The sequence below is a fragment of the Rhea americana genome, unplaced genomic scaffold (assembly GCF_003343005.1).
Source record: "Rhea americana isolate MKP2758 unplaced genomic scaffold, rheAme1 scaffold_17, whole genome shotgun sequence".
NCBI classification, from domain to species: domain Eukaryota; kingdom Metazoa; phylum Chordata; class Aves; order Rheiformes; family Rheidae; genus Rhea; species Rhea americana.
Window position 1 is genome coordinate 2,713,588 of NW_028185816.1, and position 17,440 is coordinate 2,731,027.

Below are 17,440 nucleotides of genomic sequence, written 5' to 3' on the forward strand. Positions count from 1 at the left end.
AAAAAAAAAAAAAAAGGCTTTGTAAGCTTCATGTAAAGAAAACACTATCAAAGAATGTATTACACAATGCATTGGAAACCACAATACTCTTTATTTTAGATTAAATTTCAAAATTTGTGTACATTAACACTGTAAAATACTGTTTAAAGTATAGCAAGCAACTTATGCCATTACTGCATCTCCAAAAAACAACAGTTAAAACTGAAATATTTTAATGTCCTGTATTTACTATCCTTTGGTTAATTTAACCAAGATAACATGTCAAATAATGAAGATGAGCATTTAATTTGCAAGGCGAGCTAATCTAAAAGTAATGCACCTTATTCTTGCCTTAAGAGAATGTTGAAAGAAGGGAGAAGAATTTAACCTTTTTCCAACACTTGGAGTATAAACCAGAAAGATCGTCCTAGGAGGTTTATCACTGACAGCTTCAATCCTGTATAATACTAAGCTTGTCAAGACTAATCTCATGACAGAATTTTTTAGTATATTGACAAGATAYTTTAACAATGTGGTTACAATTCTACCTGCACCAACCTCAAAAATTAGTCTAAAAGTTTTTAAACTTATGAGTTATGAATGCATACAGTTCTTACTCAAAGACCTTTTGTATCAAATTATATGTTTCAAAATAACATATAGAAAGTTTAATTTGGGGAAAAGAATTCTAGCTTTTGCATGTAAAAGAGATTCTCCTTCATGTTTCTATAAGCTGAATTTAATATCAGATCACAATTAAACAAACAATATATTCCCTTTGATTATTGATTTACTTGTGTACTGATATATCATTGCACATCTTAGTGCAAGACAATTCCATGTCCCTTCCAAAAGCATCTGAGTCTCCAGATACCTAGTTTTAGTAATACACTAGAAAAGTAAGCCTTTCATCTTTTGGTATCATGAAAAATCTTGTTAATATTATTGGTTTCTTTAAATTTACACTGAAGAGGATAACTACCAAGGATCATTGAATATCTTCTCCTCAATATCTCCAATGCCTATTTTTTAAAGTCACTACAAGGAGAAATATTTTCTCTCTCTGAAATTAGTCAAATACTTCTTACCATTTGCTACATCTTCATTTAAATAAAGGAAAGTAGGAGATCTCTGCTGCACAGTTCTTACGTAGTTTGCAAAGGGAATTCTTGTGTGACCTGTGTCTAAGCCTGCCTCATCCACATCCTGATAGAAAGCAAGTTTCTATCAGCTTTCTCTTAGCCAGTTTTGACAAACAAGAGAGTAAAAGATTCTGTATTTAACATTTTCCTCAGAAAGTTCATTTTTTAAAAGTATTTGTGATGATAAACAGAAGTTAATAAGAAAAAAATTATTTAGAAAATCTTAACTCTTCTATAAACTCCCCTAAAAGATCCTGAATTTTGCTAAGCATCCTGCTTTCAGGCAGAATTCTGCAGTATTCTTTTTGGGGCCTCAATCCTCTCTAGGAATAGATCTACCTCAAGTAATTCCTGAAACAGATAATAGACAACTTTGAAAACTATATAAATTGAGGAGGCCTGAGATTTATACTTCCTTAAAGTCTGAGCTTAATAAACAAAGACAAAACGTTATTTGATAAATACATTAAAATTGAGCAAAACATATCAGAATATGGCTTTATGTATGTACACATTCCATACTAACCAATGAGGAGAAGGGTTCCAACAGCTAAGCCTCCACCTAGAAACAAAACAAAATGAAGAATAAAGTGAGGCTACATTTTAATACTATGTTAGAGAACAATTAAGTTTTCTCAGTTTATAAGTCAAAGAAAGGTGATAACAGGGAATTTAAAAATGTAAATGTGAACAACATTTTAATTACCTTTGCAATACTTCCTACAATTCTCTATTATGAAATAATTACACATTACATGTAATTATATATTACACATTACAATTAGTTTCACAATATACTGTACTATCGTCGTTGTGGTAAAAAGATCCTGCAGAGCTCTACGCAACTATGCTTAAGTACTACAATAATTATGTATGGTCTGAGCCAGAGAATTTTTACTTGGATGATTCAAGTGAGTAAACATTTTCCAAACGAAATCTATTTTAATCAGTACCACTTGATACTGTTTTGCACCAAGATGCATCTATGTAGTAATGTAGTAAGAGGCTAGCAAATTCCCACTGAAGCCAGTCAGGCAAAATCCTGGCTCCAAAACAAAACAAAAACTATGAACTCCAATTCTTTGCTAAAGCCTGATTGTTATTTGTTTGAAGTGAAAACAAGTATAACTATGTAAGAGTGGTTTAAATGATCATTATCCTAAGAAGGAATTTAGCAGAAAAGGTGAAGGAAGAATCTATATTTTACTTCAGGTGAAGAGTTAAGTTATTTTGCAATCTGCATCCAAGTTAGAAAATAGTGGAATAACTTGAATAACAAATACTTTATTGAACAATTGTATACAACTGTGAAGGAAAATTTTTAAAAATTCTCAAAAAATTTTGAAAGTGCTCAGATGCTCGTTCATAAATAATCTACTGCAGTGTTTTGCATGGAGAAAACTACAGTATGTTTTCTGCAATTACATCCTGCTCTAAAAGCAAATTTGAAGCAAACAGTATCACACAAGTATCACAACAATCAAAGCTCTTGACAAAAGAACTAAATTCTGGATTGCACAGGCAGACTCCAGTGAAAGGGATAATTCAGTCTATCAATTTAAAAGCTCATTAAACTTCACTTGAAATTGATTCCTATAGGGATTGGATCAATTTCTTAATCTTTAGCTTTCCTGGTGGGAACATGAATATCTATGGCACCTGTGATGTTGATACATATCCGTAAGGAAGACAAAAAGCAAATTTCTCCCCYGCATGCCAAACAACTGCAAAAGGACTAACTACACTAGCCTTCCTTTTGATCAAGGGACAAAGAATTCTGAATTCACTATTAATCTATGAGAACTTGTTTTTAGCTCCTTAATGTCTTAACAACTGAATTGCTATGCACATTCTGATAAAAGACATCAAATGATTTTAAGACGCAATTGAATTACACAGAACATCACACCAAAAGAATCTCTAAACAAAATACGTTTTTCATTTTCATATTATACGTATTTTAACTCCCAAATTAATTTATACAAAATGAATTTCTAGCACTCTTAAAGAACTATCAAAATGCTGGATGAAAAATTATTATAATAATTTTAAAGAAGTGATACATAAATATGACTGACATAAGGTATCAAAATCAATAAAGATAAATTAAGAAAGTGTTGTACAGCCACTGTAAGTTAGAAACTGTTTATAGAAGCATAAGCTAGGGCAAATTTCGTCATGATGTTCACGGTCATGGACAGCTAGGTTTGAGGTTAAATCATTTCTGGTGTATTTTATGAGCATTTGTTAATTATGTTAGAGCAATGTAGATGTTATGAATTCATAACAGCATCTGCTGCCTACCAGAAAAGTTAGGATTCTGGATCACACATAAATAAGCCATATACAGAAGGCAGAGAGCATRCAGTCCTAAAGGCTGTAATGCAACTACTTTGCTAAAGCTACTTTAGTAAAAGCATGACATAAATCTTGCTGAATGAGTAGCCAAACCAGAAGATGAATGTGCAAAGTTACAGAACAAATCAACATGCAACATATTCTGGCTAATAATCTTGTATTCTCTATTACTTTCRGTTGAATAATAGTAATAAAAAAGAGGTGTCAAATCACAGGCGAAAACCATTCTGTGCAATGCAAAACCCTAAAGACAGATGCATCAGAAGACATTTTTACTTGCATTAGTAGGACAGATGGGGCAACAGCGTGTTTATAGCAATTACAAGGCTTCTACAAGAGCCATAAAAAGTGACAATATTGTTGCATCATAATGCCTGAACTCAAAATACAACAAGAATCATTTTGTCATCACGTCATGAGGCTAGCACAGTTTTAATAGCACTTCACAGTGCAAATGTTTAATCAGCTACTAATTTCATGTTTTTATCTCAGTGCATCACAGATTTTAAACTATAGTCCTGAGTCAAGATGTACAAACTCCTCAGTATTTTTTGGCAAACTTACTAAGCAATCAGGCAATTCTTCAATACTTAAAAAAATTTTATGAATATTGTTTATTAGAAAATTAAAATCACTCAAAAAATCTCAATATTCTAAATAAACCATTTTTTGCTTCATTTCATGTGTTCAGGAAAAGATCCCAAGCACAACCAGAAGTTCTTCTACTGAGAGGAAAGAGAGAGAGGAAAAAAAAAAAAAAAAGAAAGAAAAAAGAAAATCATACAGATGGTAGATGCAAAGTACGTTTCAAATATTCACTGCGATTGTTTGGGAGATGAAACATACATGTTACTAAGAGCAGCTGTTTAAAAGTAGCACATATTCTACACAGCAAATAGAAAAGAATAGCTTAGAATAGAGATCTAACCAAAGCATAGCTAGTCACAAAAAAGATGATGAAAACAGCCCTAAGCGATAACAGCCCCCAGCAATAATGACTTAAAATCTTAGTGAAAAAAGCTCAGTTGTACTAACCACAGAAAAAGCATTTCTTCTGTTTTTAAATAGTTTATACAAGAAAGCACATTTGACAAACAGAATATCAGTTCAGTCAAAATTTTAATAAGAATACTTTGATCAAGCATATCCTGCCTCTTTCTACAAGCCAGAGCTGTAACTCTAGCAGAGCACATACCCTAGATGCTAAAGGCAAGCTCAGGTCAGAGGACTGGCTTTACATTATCAGATGTACTGAACAATAGAAACAAGTGTATTTTATTAGATGGAATGTAAAACTATTGCAGTCACCATAGTAACATCTTCTACAATGAGCAACAGAAGAATAGGTGAGAAACAGACCACAGGGAACAGCGGAAACGGGAAAGTCAGAGTCAGAAAGAACACTTAAAATCTTCAAGTTTCCTAAGGAAACTGCTGTGAACTTGCAATTCTGTGTCTTATTTTGCTATTTCAGTTTCTGTTTTCCAATACCAAAAGTAGTCCCAAATGTAAACAACTAAGCAAGATTCCTAACTCTCTGCATTCCTACTTTACAGTAATGAAATTTAAGACTTTAAGAAACACAACAAATGTAGATACCTCACAGAAGAGCCTGAAATCACACCACTGTTTATTGGGGTTTTTGCAGCAAGCATTCAGAAACATTGGACATTATGATTCTGCATATAGCAGTTCTTAGCAATATTGTATTCAAAATTCATATTTAGAGCATCTCAGCATCACTCTATAGCACGTTTTACCACTGCAGGAACAGTAAACTATCAGAACTATCTGTGGGTTTGTAAAGGACAATGAGATTATTAATGTAGGTTAAAAAAAAAATTTAAAGTACATATGACCAAAACTGATTCCTAAAACATGCTCACACACACAACTTGCACCTTGAGAAGTGCCTCTATTTTTTTAAAAGCACATTTGTGATCTTTTTAAAACTGCAACAGAAAATTCAATACCAAACATATGATGCTTATACTACCCAACAGTTACAACTCATAACAGAGAACTCCTTTGGCACAAATCAGTCATATAAGGTCTCTAAACCTTGAAACTAGACTTGACTATAAAGCTCAGGGAGGTAAAGAGTGCCTTCATAATAGATAACACGGGATTTGAAATCAAACACCTTCAAAATCATCTCCCTTCAAAAATAAGTGGTAGAATTTATTAAGGAAAAGTTAGATTCCAATATTAATGGGACAATTCAAAAAGTAGCCATAGGTTTAAAAAAAAAAATCCTGCACATATCCTGTCCTTTCCTCCCTACAAAGTTTCTGATTAGCCCTGTATCTAGTAACATCATTTCCCCCCTTACTCACAGTTATTCATAAACTCAATTTTCATGCCTGTCAAATAATATTGTATCTTGGTTATTGCTTCTGGAAAAGGCAAACTCAAATCCAAGCCCAAAACATGAGCTAGAAGATTATGCCTGGCAATTGTTAAAAATGTTTACGAAAAATACCAGAGTAAAACAGTTCATAGCAACTTCCACTGAGGGTTTATAAGAAAGTTTATTTTCAGTCCCTGGTGACAATAAAATGCAGTATTTTGTACAGTCAATTACTTAATTGCTAGGGGGCAAGATGGGGGGGGGGGAATACCCAACATCCTTAAAGAAACACATAAATAGCATTCTGCCAGACATTTATGAAGTATTTCTACACACACCTGAAAAAAGACATGAAGGAGACCAGGTGTAATATTTCCATAGTCACCAGAGTACTGGGATGTATCAACAGGATTGCTCACCTTTAATCACTACGTATTAGACCACATTTGGTCTAATGAGTTTTGGCCTCCTCACTACAAGAAAGTAAAGATAAACTTGAGCGAGTTCAGCAGAGGGCCACTGAGATGGTCAGGGGCTGGAGTACATGAGGAGCAGCTCAAGCACCTGAGCTCATTCAGCCTAGAGAAGAGAGAAGATCCCCAAAGCAGCCTTCCAGGAGAAGCCAATGAGAAAACAGGACTCGGGTTCTTAGAACTGAGATGCACAGTGAGAGAGCAAGAGACACCAGACATAAATTCAAACAGGAGACACTTCAACACGATATATGGAAAAAGATGATTTGTGAAGATGATTAAGTATCGGACCAGGTTGTCCAGAAAGGTTGTGAGCTCTCCTGTCACTGCAGATTTTCAAGACTTGGCTGGACAAAGCCCTGAACAACTGACTCAAAATTCAGCACTGGCCCTGCCTTGAGGCTGGAGTAAACTCCCAAAGTCTCTCCTTCCCTAGCCTGAATTACTCAATTACTCTATAAAGGTTCATCTAACCAGGCATTCTGTCCCAAGCAATGTCTAATAGCAGGCATCCATAGAAATTTTATTGTACAGCATGTTTAGCATGAGCCTTTCATGGCCTACCCACTCAACTTCCAGAAATCAGTGATTTAAGGGCTACTAGGTTACTGAAGATTTAACACAAGAGTACTGAGATTTCAATTTTTCCAGAACACCACAATCTAAAAAACATTTTTCAGATGTTTTCAAAAGTTGCTATTCATATGTTTGAAGAGGTTTCTGGACGTTCAAGTTTAAAACTTGTCAAGAGACTCAAGTTAGGAAACTACCGAATACTTTTTCCGTGTGTTTTAAGTATTTCCAGGGTTTACCAGAAGTTTCCCTAATTTCCATATCAAATCACTAATTATGTTAGCAAGTGCCTGGAAATTTAGGAGATTGACACCATGGGGAGCTCCTCGAGTCCTCTGACCCATGCTGTGCAAAATCCACAATTTATAAAACAGAACATGAATAAGAACTGGAATATTCAATTAAAATCTTTCATTTATGCTATCAAAGGACTTCACTAATCGCAAATACTTAATGAAACACATCTCCCTTAAGGAGGAAGGGCTTTTGCCGCAAGGATGCCAATCCCTGATGGAAATCCTCCCTGTCAACACAATATACACCAAAAGAAAAGAAAAAAAGAAGTATAGATCATGATTCTTCTTAAGGTACTCAGGCCGTAAAATCTCATATACAGAATAGATAAATCTTTTGTGTTTATCATCACTCAAAGATGCCCCTTAAAAAGAAAGCGATAGGACTAAACATATATTCCTCCAGGGAAAAATGAGAATAGGCAAAGTAAAGCCTGCCTTTCCCAAACCTAAAGTCCCATTTATCTACACTGAAGATGTATTGCAACCATATCATGAGTTAGCAACAGGGTCACGCAGCCCTAACGCATACAGACAAAACATGCTCTTTATACTAACAAAACATTTTTGCTCCCAGTTAAAGTAAATGGTGGCAGTTCATGCCACGGAGTGTAACACAGCAATAGCCACAATGAATCAGTTCAAGGGATTATCTAGTATCTTGACACTGACAGTAGGCAAAAGCAGCTGCCCAGACAGGAAGAATAGTTACACCTGTATATTTTATCTAAACTAGGCTTTTATAATAACATTGCAGTGGCAAGCAACATCAAAAAGCCACACTGAGCCTCTGGTCTTATGCTAAATGCATCTTAAGAATAGTTACACAGAAGAAACTGAGCTATAGTATAATCAACTATGAGTTAACTCAGTTCTAGTGTTTTTCACAGCTGAAATTTTTACACAGTGAAACGTCCTTTAGCGTGACACTTTGAAGTAAGACAAGAACGTGCAACCTCCTAAGCACATTTACAGAATAACCCTCCACTCCTGAAAGCCTGTTTAAAGGGACTTAAGTGAACCGCGAACAGCACTCCTCCGCTGGGCGACGCGGGCTCCGGGGCGGGCACGGCCGCCTTCACTGCCCGCCCTCGGCCCTCGCGGGGGGATGCGGCCGGGACGGAGCCAGCTGCGCCCCTCCCTGCTCCCCTCCTCCCGCCTCCCGGCGGCGGGAGCGCCTGCGCCGGGGCAGCGCCGGGGAGGCCGCAGCGAAGGCGCCCGGGGCGGCRGCCGGGGGCAGCGCCCGCGCCGCGGGTCGGTCTCGGTCCCGGTCGGCACCCGGCCCCGCACCAACCTAGCACACAGTCCAGGGAGGGGAGCCCGCTGGAGAGCAGCAGCTGCCCGTGGCGGACGGCAGGCCGCGTGCCCGCAATGGCGGCCAGGCGGCTGCCGCCGGCCGCCGCCTTCCGCTGGAAGCTGGGGGCGCCGCCGCCCCGCGCCGCCGCGCCGCTCGCCGGGGCCGCCATCTTCGCCGCCCGACCGTTGACAGGCGCGAGGGGCTGCTGGGAAGACCCGAGCCCGCCCCATCTCGGCCAATAGGAGAGCGGCTTGGGAAGCTCGCTCTCCAATGGGGGCCCGCATTGTTGGCGCGTCCTGGGGGGCGGGCTAGGTGCCGGGGCGGCCGGTAGCGAGCGGGCAGGTGAGTGCGGTGCCGCGCCGGGCCGGGCCGGGCTAAGCCGGGCGTGGTGGTGCCCGGAGGGCGCGGGGCGCTGCGCTGCGCTGCGCTTGCAGCGTCCTGGCCGGGCCGGGCCGGGCCGGGCCGGGCCGACTAGAGCAGAGCAGAGCAGAGCAGAGCTGGGGAAAAGGACGGCTGAGGGGCGGTCGCGGCGCGGAAGGCAGCGGCGCGGCCGGCCTCGCCCCTGCGGCTGGTGAAGGAGAAGCGCCGCTTGCCCCTCTCGGCGGTGTCTCGGTGCTCGAGGTGTCCGTGAGGCGCGAAGCGTTGCGAGCCGTGGAGGAGCGGCCCTGGGCAGTCTCTGTGCCCTTGAGTTGCCCGAGCAGGCTGGGTACCGTCCCACCTGCGTCACTCTTAAAAAAAAAAAAGTTTGTTCTTGTGTGCAAAGCTGCAGCTGAGTAGGAAGAAGAGTTCTCGTGAAGCGTGCTTTTTAATAACAGGAGTGTCCGAGTATGGGCGGAGTTCCTYTCTTGTTCGTAAATAACGGAGAATCCTTAATAAAGGTATCGTTTAAGAGCTCTCACTAGAAAGCAGGATCTTGCATCTTTATTATCACTCCAGACCACCGTGTAGGACAAGAGCTGTAGGGGAAAAGGTTGTTTCATGTGAGAAATATAGYTCCAGTATTTCATTAGCTTTACTGTTGAATCAATTGCTAATACCATAAAAAAATCTATTTTGTGTGTTTAAGAAGACGGCAACAAACAACTCCTAAAAACAGCATATAAAAAATATTGTTGGAACATCTGAATTTGATATTTCCTTTTCTGTGCATGTTATATACAATTTAAAACGTTTTGTATCTTACTGAAAATAAAAATTGTATACTTCCTTAAGAATTAACGCTTTACAGTACTCCAAATTTAAGAAGAATTCTCATGAGCATATAGAAAAGCCATTGTGAACTTTTATGCGTGTAATCTGTTGTAATGTTATTGTTGTAATGTAATGCATTACAAGCTACTGAAAGACACTTGCATGTAGCAGGATGTACTAATGAGGCTTTAATGTTAGAGTCTCCCTTCTCAGATTAATTTAGATCAATGATTTTTGTTATTTTATAAACTGTGGTTTTTGAGCACCTGCAGTTGTTCATCTTCTCCTCCTTTAATTCAAACATAGATAACTTGTGCTGGACAATAATACAGTAAAAGAACTTGTCTTTTCCTAGGGGAGAAAAACAGATCAAAAGACAATCTTAAAAAACATGGTAAAAGATAAGTGCAGTTCTTAAGTGTTGTTTTTGTAGGATCTGACTCATAATTTGTGAAATTCTGCAACAGGAAATATTTAATAAAGGCATAAAGCATAATTTGATTCTTTCTTGAGTAAAAGAATCTGTTGTTTTTGGTGAATTCCTAGCTATATAACTATATAATTGATTGGCCTCGAAATTTCTTATTGTATCCTGATTCAGGATTCCAGATACCTAAATATTTCAAATATGAGTTCTTGCAGGTGTAACTGTCTATTAAAATTTGCAATATGACTGTTGTTAATTTACAGGTGCTCTACAGAAGTATTCTATCGGGATATCTCATGAATTGGTCACCACTTACATATCAGGAAAAAAAACTGAATTATAATACATTTGCATTCTTTCAGTTCACCCACCCCCACTTCCCACCCTCTCCAAGCAATACCTTTCCCTTAGGTACTTCAGTGAGACGCAATATTTCTTTGCATGTTAATTTGGATAGCATGAACTTTAAAGAATTGTTATTTTAAATATTTTTCCAGGATTTCTCCCACTTACAATGACAAGTAGCTTTGATACTTTTTCCTTTCCTCCTCTTACCTTGTTTTACTACAAGGCAGTTAAAACTAGAGGCTCAATAACAATCAGAATTTCTTTGTATTTTGAAACCTAAAGTCTTAAAGTATTTGGGGATTGGGAGTCCTTGTGCTGTGCCTCACGTTTGTGTAATTTCTTTATAAAATGCAGCTAACTTCAACTGAAGATAACTGGAAAGCTTGGTATTTCATGAGCTGATATAAGAAGTCAGTGTTGCTGAAAGAGAACGTCTTGTTTCCTCTTCCTTCGCAGCTTCCAGTGATGCAATCCCACAAACCCTCATGCTTATYGGGTCCTTTCTGGGCCTGTTTCAAATCACTAATCTGACTTAGAATTATCCACTTTCTTGATAGGTTGATTTTATATGTTATCACTGAGTTGGATCAACTTGAAAGATGTTATATATGAACATGGAGAGGGGGGGATTGGATCTTCCACCTTTTCCTGAGTGTGAGTTGTTAATTCACCTCACCTTGTGAACCTCACAGCTATTTCAGAATTTCATGCAGTTTTATATAGTGATTTTTTTTTAATAATTTTTTGGGTTGACATCTTTTGAAATAAAGAAAAATATTGCTCAGTTATATTACAACAGCAAAGACTGTTTCTGGTATTACTAGAAAAAACATGGAGAAATAAAAAGAGTTCTTTAGTATGAGAACTGAACTTCAGAAATTATTACCATAGTTCTTTTTGTGATACTAACATTTCCTCTGTCTCCTTTTAAGGTACAGTTAGTCTTGCTGATTTAGAAAGCAAGTGGAAAAAAGCCATTTTTCAAGCATTTAGTATTTTATTTAATATGATGCAGCTTGACAAATGAATATATGCTTGTAAGATTTACAGCATCTGACTTGACTTGTGTTTCATTTCAGACAAATAGAGAACAAAGTGATTATCTGGAATTTTCATTATTTTTAAGTCAATGGTGGTTTCTTTTTCAGGAATAATAACCAGCCTTTTCACTCTCCTTGATTTATACCAAAAGTTTGCCTGCGTTCACATATCCACTTTCCAAAAGATGAATATCCAGCAATTCTAAGAGATCCCATTAGGGGCTGTCTGAGAGATCTAAAAGCAAGGCTGCAGAAATTGTAAGTCTAGATATTATTATATAATAAACTAATCCTCAAGTATACATTAGCAGGTCATAAGTCCTATTGTTCCTGCTTTGCGGATGAAATTGAAATGTAGAGAAACTGAAGAATGTGAAAATGATTGCAAGTGATAAAGAACTAATATTTTAACAAGTTATTTCTTGTCAGCTGGGCTATGGGAACTGACATAGCCTGTTGTAATTGCAAAATATAGTTGTAGTTTAAACTTTTGTGTCTAGATCAGAATATCCTAAACTGTAGAATAATCAACTTTACTTTCTCACTGCTTGAGTATATCATATAGACCTGATAAAATGTTTGTAAATTTTAACAGCAAATCCTAAATCAGGTATGAAGAAATTAATTCTGTTTTCCATTTCTTATTAACTTGCTGGTCCAATTCAACAACTTGCCTATGTCAAATGCAGATTCTAAGATGGATTAAGAGGATTTGGGATGAGAATTCCTTAAGGAAAAAATAGAGGGAATACAATGGATGAGTGAAAGAACAATCAAAACATTTGGTAAAAGGTATGCTTGAAATTTGATCTGCAAGTATGTTTGTCATCTTTCTTTAAAAACTGTAGTCTGCAGATTTGGGGGGAAATTCTAGTATCCCCCCAAAAGCAGTAGTTCTTAAAGTATGTTTCAGATATTTTGTGCTRGATAAAAGAGTTTATGTTCTGTATTGGAAACATACCTGCCACGGTTGTGTACCTTTTTACTTCATTAATKGGAATGCATTCTACATGGAATTGTAGTGTTAAACTTTGAAGAACTTAAGTTAATGCAAGTGGAGGCTCTATACTTTAAACAGTATTTCTCAATAMTTTTTTTTTCCCTGATTTCAAATTAATGTTTGTGGTACATTTTAATTGTACCTTATAAGATAGAGTATATGCTGTCATCCTTCTGTGTTAATGAGTAAAATGCTATCTGTTCTAGAATAAAATGAATTTTTTTCATCTCKCTTCAAAGCTATATGTCTGCCCTATCTGTTTTCAGTAATGTTTTTTTTGGTTGGTTTACATGTGGGATAGAAAAGTGCATTCTAACATAAGTTCTAATTCATAATCTTATTAGTGTTTGTTGTTATATTCCCAAAGCTGCTTCCCTCATCAGTTCTGGAATGTAATGGTATTAGACTGTACTGATTAAAGTTTTATAGTCACCAAATCAGATTAGCTATCCAGTCACCTGACTAGGTAGGGCTAGTAGTCATGTGATCCAGTGCCCTGCTGAGTTCTTGCTGTGAACTGAAACAAGGTAGTTTGCTTTTGAGATGTTCTTAAGTATCTAACAGCGTGAGTCATGGATTATGACTGCAAAAGAGATAGCTTCATTTTCTTGATCTTTGAACTAGTGAGAATGAGATAAGTTTGTAAGTGTAGGATGTTCAGGCCATGAGCCAACAATTGGAAAGAATGTTTAATCCTGGAAGTTCTAACAGTGAAAGATCTGGGGATTTTTCAGTGTGAAAAAGCTTAAAAATGCCTTATGCAGTCATTCTGTGGAAGAGTCTAGGATTAGCTGGGGAGGTTTAAGACATACCAATTGTGTGATACCATGTAAAACACTGTATGATTTTCTTTAGAAAGCCTCTGGATGATAACTAAATGCTTGTCTGTGAGAATACTGAACAACAACGATAAAAATTTGAACCTGTGTCAAATTTAAAYGCTTACGAAAGTAATTAAATTGGGGGGAATGAATTAAAGCAGGATGTTTGACTCGGTGCCATATGCTGAGGATTATAAAAGATAACCACTGGTTTAATAAATGTAGATGATTTAAAAAAAATCTATCCTGAAATGACTGTTGTAATTTCTGTGCAGGAATTTGTACTTCTAATTTCAGATTATAAGGATGAACAGTATATTATTACTGAAGGTTGCAGAATTATAACATTGAAAATGAGTTGTAAATTGGATGTATTGCATTAATAAGCATCATACAAATTAGTGATGTATTTCACAGAGGCTATTTTATACTGTTTTAAATACATGAGAATGCCTCTTTTACCAAACAAAATTTATTAATTTAAAAACAGAGGTAAAATCAAGTAAAATGTTAACCAAATGGAAAAGAAATATTRTTTGTATTGTGGCTCTTGATACACTATAAAGTTTACCATACTGGGTTCCACTTCCATATAACGCTTACTTCAGGACTGAAATCTAGAAATTAAGAAAGATTAGTGCTACATTTTTTAAATGATTAATACTCATAAATGCAAATGGCTGCCATCCAAGATTAAAACAGTTCGTTGTTTCAGCATATCACTGGAAAATGTGAAGAATACATTTTGTGCATTGATATTTTGAAGTTCTTGTTTCTAGTTTGCTGTTGCATGTGATCACACATATTTGATTAAAGAGGTATTTTTAAAGACAGAAAAATAATAYGYCATTACAAAATTTATGGGAATAAAAGTTTAATAGTTGAGATGTTTTTTTCTATTTAGTATTAGAGGAGTTTATGCTGAAGTACAAAATACTTATTAAATGTATTTTTACATCCTCAGATCCACTGAATATATGAAAAAAATCATGTGTATGACTGAATTTAATTTATAATTGCTATAGCTTTTTTTCTAATGTGTTCTTATTACAAAGGTTAAGATTTGGAATGTTTTGTATTTCAAAATGTAATATTGTATGCTAAATTTTTAGGCTTTAAGGGCATTATTTCCAAATAATTATGTTATTTTTATTAAAAAATCTGTATTATCAACAAGTGCTGGAATAAAGGCAATGTTGCTCCTCATCTACATGTAGGATTTTATAGTAAGTGCTCTTTTTTGATTTAGCTTTTTTTGGCCATCATCTCTGAGACACCATAAAACCTGAATCCTGACAAATTCTTTGGGAAAGCACTTGGGGCATGCCCAAGTTCAGAAAACATTTTAACTAATTACTTTCAGAATCTTTTAAAATTGTCGCTCCTCTCTTCAYGCTGAAATATTTTTTTAAAAAAAGATTTTTCATGCTGGACAGTTTTTATTCTTTTCTGATGTTACCCAAAACCAAACAAGATGCTTGAAGAAGAGAGAATTCTGAAATACTTTGTGAATTTAAAAATAAACAAATTCCGTGTTGTTAAGTTTTTTAGTTGTACCGCCCTGCCTGTCTGACCTTTTTTCTTATTTAAAGTACGTGTTAACTAGTCGTATGCTTACWGTTAACTACTAAGTTCTACGTTAGTCTAGAATCTGTGTTGCTGGCATTGTTTTTCAAATTAACTTTCAACAACAGGCTCTGACATCCCTTGGGCRTGCTAGGATGCCCAAGGAAAGGCATGCTAGATGAGATGCAGAAAGCTCTTATGCTGGAGTAGCATGAGTAACTGACAGTTAATTGAAAATAAGAACTGGAAGATCGTGATGACGGGAATCCTTTGCCAATGTGCTTATACGTAAGGATGAGTTTCTTGGGGAGCTSTACAGACTAGCAAATCCAGCTTTCCTGTGTGCTGAACAAGTACATTTGTATTCTGATCACCATGGCCTCATTAGATATCTTAAGCAGGTAAATTATTGCTAACTTGATTGTTCAGGCACTGCCAGTGTGGAAGGAACCTGAGAAGGATGTAGACTCCCCTAACAGGCAGTCATTTTCCCCCCACACCCCTCCCTCCATTAGCTATTCTGTCTTAAATTAATGAGCTACACAATCTTTAGTCTGGTGATGACATACAAAAGAGCAATGTTTGAACTAAAATGTGTACAGAAGTGTTTTAAGGAGCTAGATATGATATATTTAGCACTATGAATAGCAAAACAGTTACTGACCTAGTAGCCCAGTGCTATGCTAGTTCTGGGTTTCCCAAGTGGTCATACTGATCAGCTACTTCAAGACAGAATAAAATGCCTCTGATTTCCCTGGGGACAGGATAGTTTAAGTCTGGGAATGTTCAGATGCATATGATAGACATCTATCCAGAAAGTTGATGATAAACCCTCGTTATTGTAGAACAGTTTTAATGGTAAAACTTAGACCTAGYTGATGATTAGTTATTCTCATTTTTTCATGATTTCTTAAAAGTAGGTAGTACTGGAATTTTGGCAGTATATATTCTGAAATGTGTGARCAAATATGTAGTACTGTAAAAAAAGCTTTTTCTTTGTAGAGCAGCATAACTATATCTTCTCTGACTATAAAAATAGAAGTCTTACCTCTTTTTTTGAAAGAGGTGATTGTTGTAAGAACCTGTTTAGAATAGTAAACTACTTAGGTCAGTAAGATGCATATGAAGAAAATGGAAAGATAGTTTAGACTTCAGACAAGAATTAAAATCTTTTTTTTTATCAGCTTGAGTTTTGGTAAGTTACAAAGTTAGGTAAAACATAAACAAGTAAWTCAGTAAAACTCACTTTCAAAATTAAAAAAACATCCACTACAAGCCACTTAGGTTTTATTATTCAAAATTTTAAATAGTGTGATGAAGAAAGTACAAAATATCGGACATCTGGCTTTTTTGTAGCTAAACTTTATTTTAGAAAATTTTTGTTATTCTTTACGTCACTGGATTCAGCTTCTTCTGTCTCCTGTTTTGAGGATGTTGATTCCATTCCAAAGCTGCTGTAGTTGCTGAAWTCCTGTTTCAGAGTGTGTATCTAGCAGTAAAGATACCTGAGCAAGCCAGCCAGCCTTGTGCTTCAGTGTTTTGGGTCACCTTCATTGGCTGTATCTACTCAGTGATGTGCTGAAGTTTGTGTAGACCTGAGTTAGCTTTAGCTAGCTTAGGTAGAGCTGCTGTGACTATAGCTGGAGCCATATGTTTTATGTGTTAGTTGCTGAAACCTTTTTAATATTTAAATTTCATAAGTGTATGAAAAAATATTCTTTGATTATAAAAAGATAGATGCCTAAGAAGCTGCCTAAGTTGCATGATTTCTAGAAATGTTTTTTCTGGGTAGTATATTTTAAATCTTTTATACCAGATACATAAAAAGTTCTGTTTGTACTAAAGACAGTCTCCTTAGCTGGTACACAGTACTTGTAAAAGGAATTGCACAACCAGCCATGGATGTTCCTTTTAGAAGAATAAGCCTAAATGTGCACTTGTGGAACAAGCCAAGTAAGTAAACTTGAATGAAATAAAGCACGATCACTTATTAAAAACTTATGAACTCTTTTTAAGCWTATTTGAAGAAGAAGAGATAGTAGTATATTCACAGAAGCTAGTTCATGTCCCCTTTCTTAGTCATGCAACTTGGAAGTCCAAGTCTTTTGTGTAAGTAGATGGAATCTTTGGCAAATAAATCACAGTTGTGTGAAAGRCTTTTAATTCAGATGCCTAGAATTGAGCTCTCAATCTGCTACTCTTGCATAGGAGTTGGTTCTATTTGTAAGATCAGAAGTTTTTTACATGGTTATTCAGTCAGGAAGACTTCAGATTAGTGAAGTTATACAATGATTGTTTCTGAATTATTTTCTGTTTAACGGTATTTGTGCCCCCTTTTGAAATTTGGATTTGGGGCAATTGTCTGTGGTAAAATAAGCCACATGGGCCTTATTTAGTAATCTTTTTTGGTAATCTGTATGGTATCTGTCATAATGCAGGTTGTGRGACTGGAGTGTGCTCTGTGTCTTGCAGGTACTCAGTACTTCAGCCTGTAATCATTTGCTAGATTTGAGAAAGGTGTCTCTGATTTACTAAGTAATCAGTTTYCTCACTTATTATTGTGTCAGCTGTATGCTTTACTT

The 17,440-nt window shown here is 36.6% G+C and overlaps 2 protein-coding genes across 7 annotated transcripts in view; one reads left to right on the forward strand and one right to left on the reverse strand.

The window, feature by feature from the left end:
- Positions 1 to 8,674, reverse strand: part of ELP4 (elongator acetyltransferase complex subunit 4) — a 153,388-nt gene extending 144,714 nt beyond the window's left edge. The window contains exons 1-2 of one of the 2 annotated variants that reach the window (XM_085300868.1): positions 8,463 to 8,674; positions 1,648 to 1,683 (exon numbers count right to left, since the gene is read on the reverse strand). In XM_085300868.1, coding sequence (XP_085156994.1) covers positions 1,648 to 1,683; positions 8,463 to 8,634 — 208 coding nt within the window. In that variant the 5' untranslated portion in view covers positions 8,635 to 8,674. The remainder of the gene's footprint in view (positions 1 to 1,647; positions 1,684 to 8,462) is intronic. The other variant, XM_085300866.1, reaches the window with a different exon arrangement.
- A 65-nt stretch (positions 8,675 to 8,739) lies between these two features.
- The window catches only part of IMMP1L (inner mitochondrial membrane peptidase subunit 1), a 38,574-nt gene continuing 29,873 nt past the window's right edge, over positions 8,740 to 17,440 (forward strand). Inside the window, exons 1-3 of one of the 5 annotated variants that reach the window (XM_085300870.1) lie at positions 8,740 to 8,811; positions 11,580 to 11,729; positions 12,161 to 12,263. The gene's annotated coding sequence lies outside the window, so the exon portion shown is untranslated. Of the gene's footprint in view, positions 8,812 to 8,962; positions 9,344 to 10,988; positions 11,086 to 11,579; positions 11,730 to 12,160; positions 12,264 to 17,440 lie in introns of those variants that run through there. The other 4 variants (XM_085300869.1, XM_085300873.1, XM_085300872.1 and 1 more) reach the window with 4 other exon arrangements.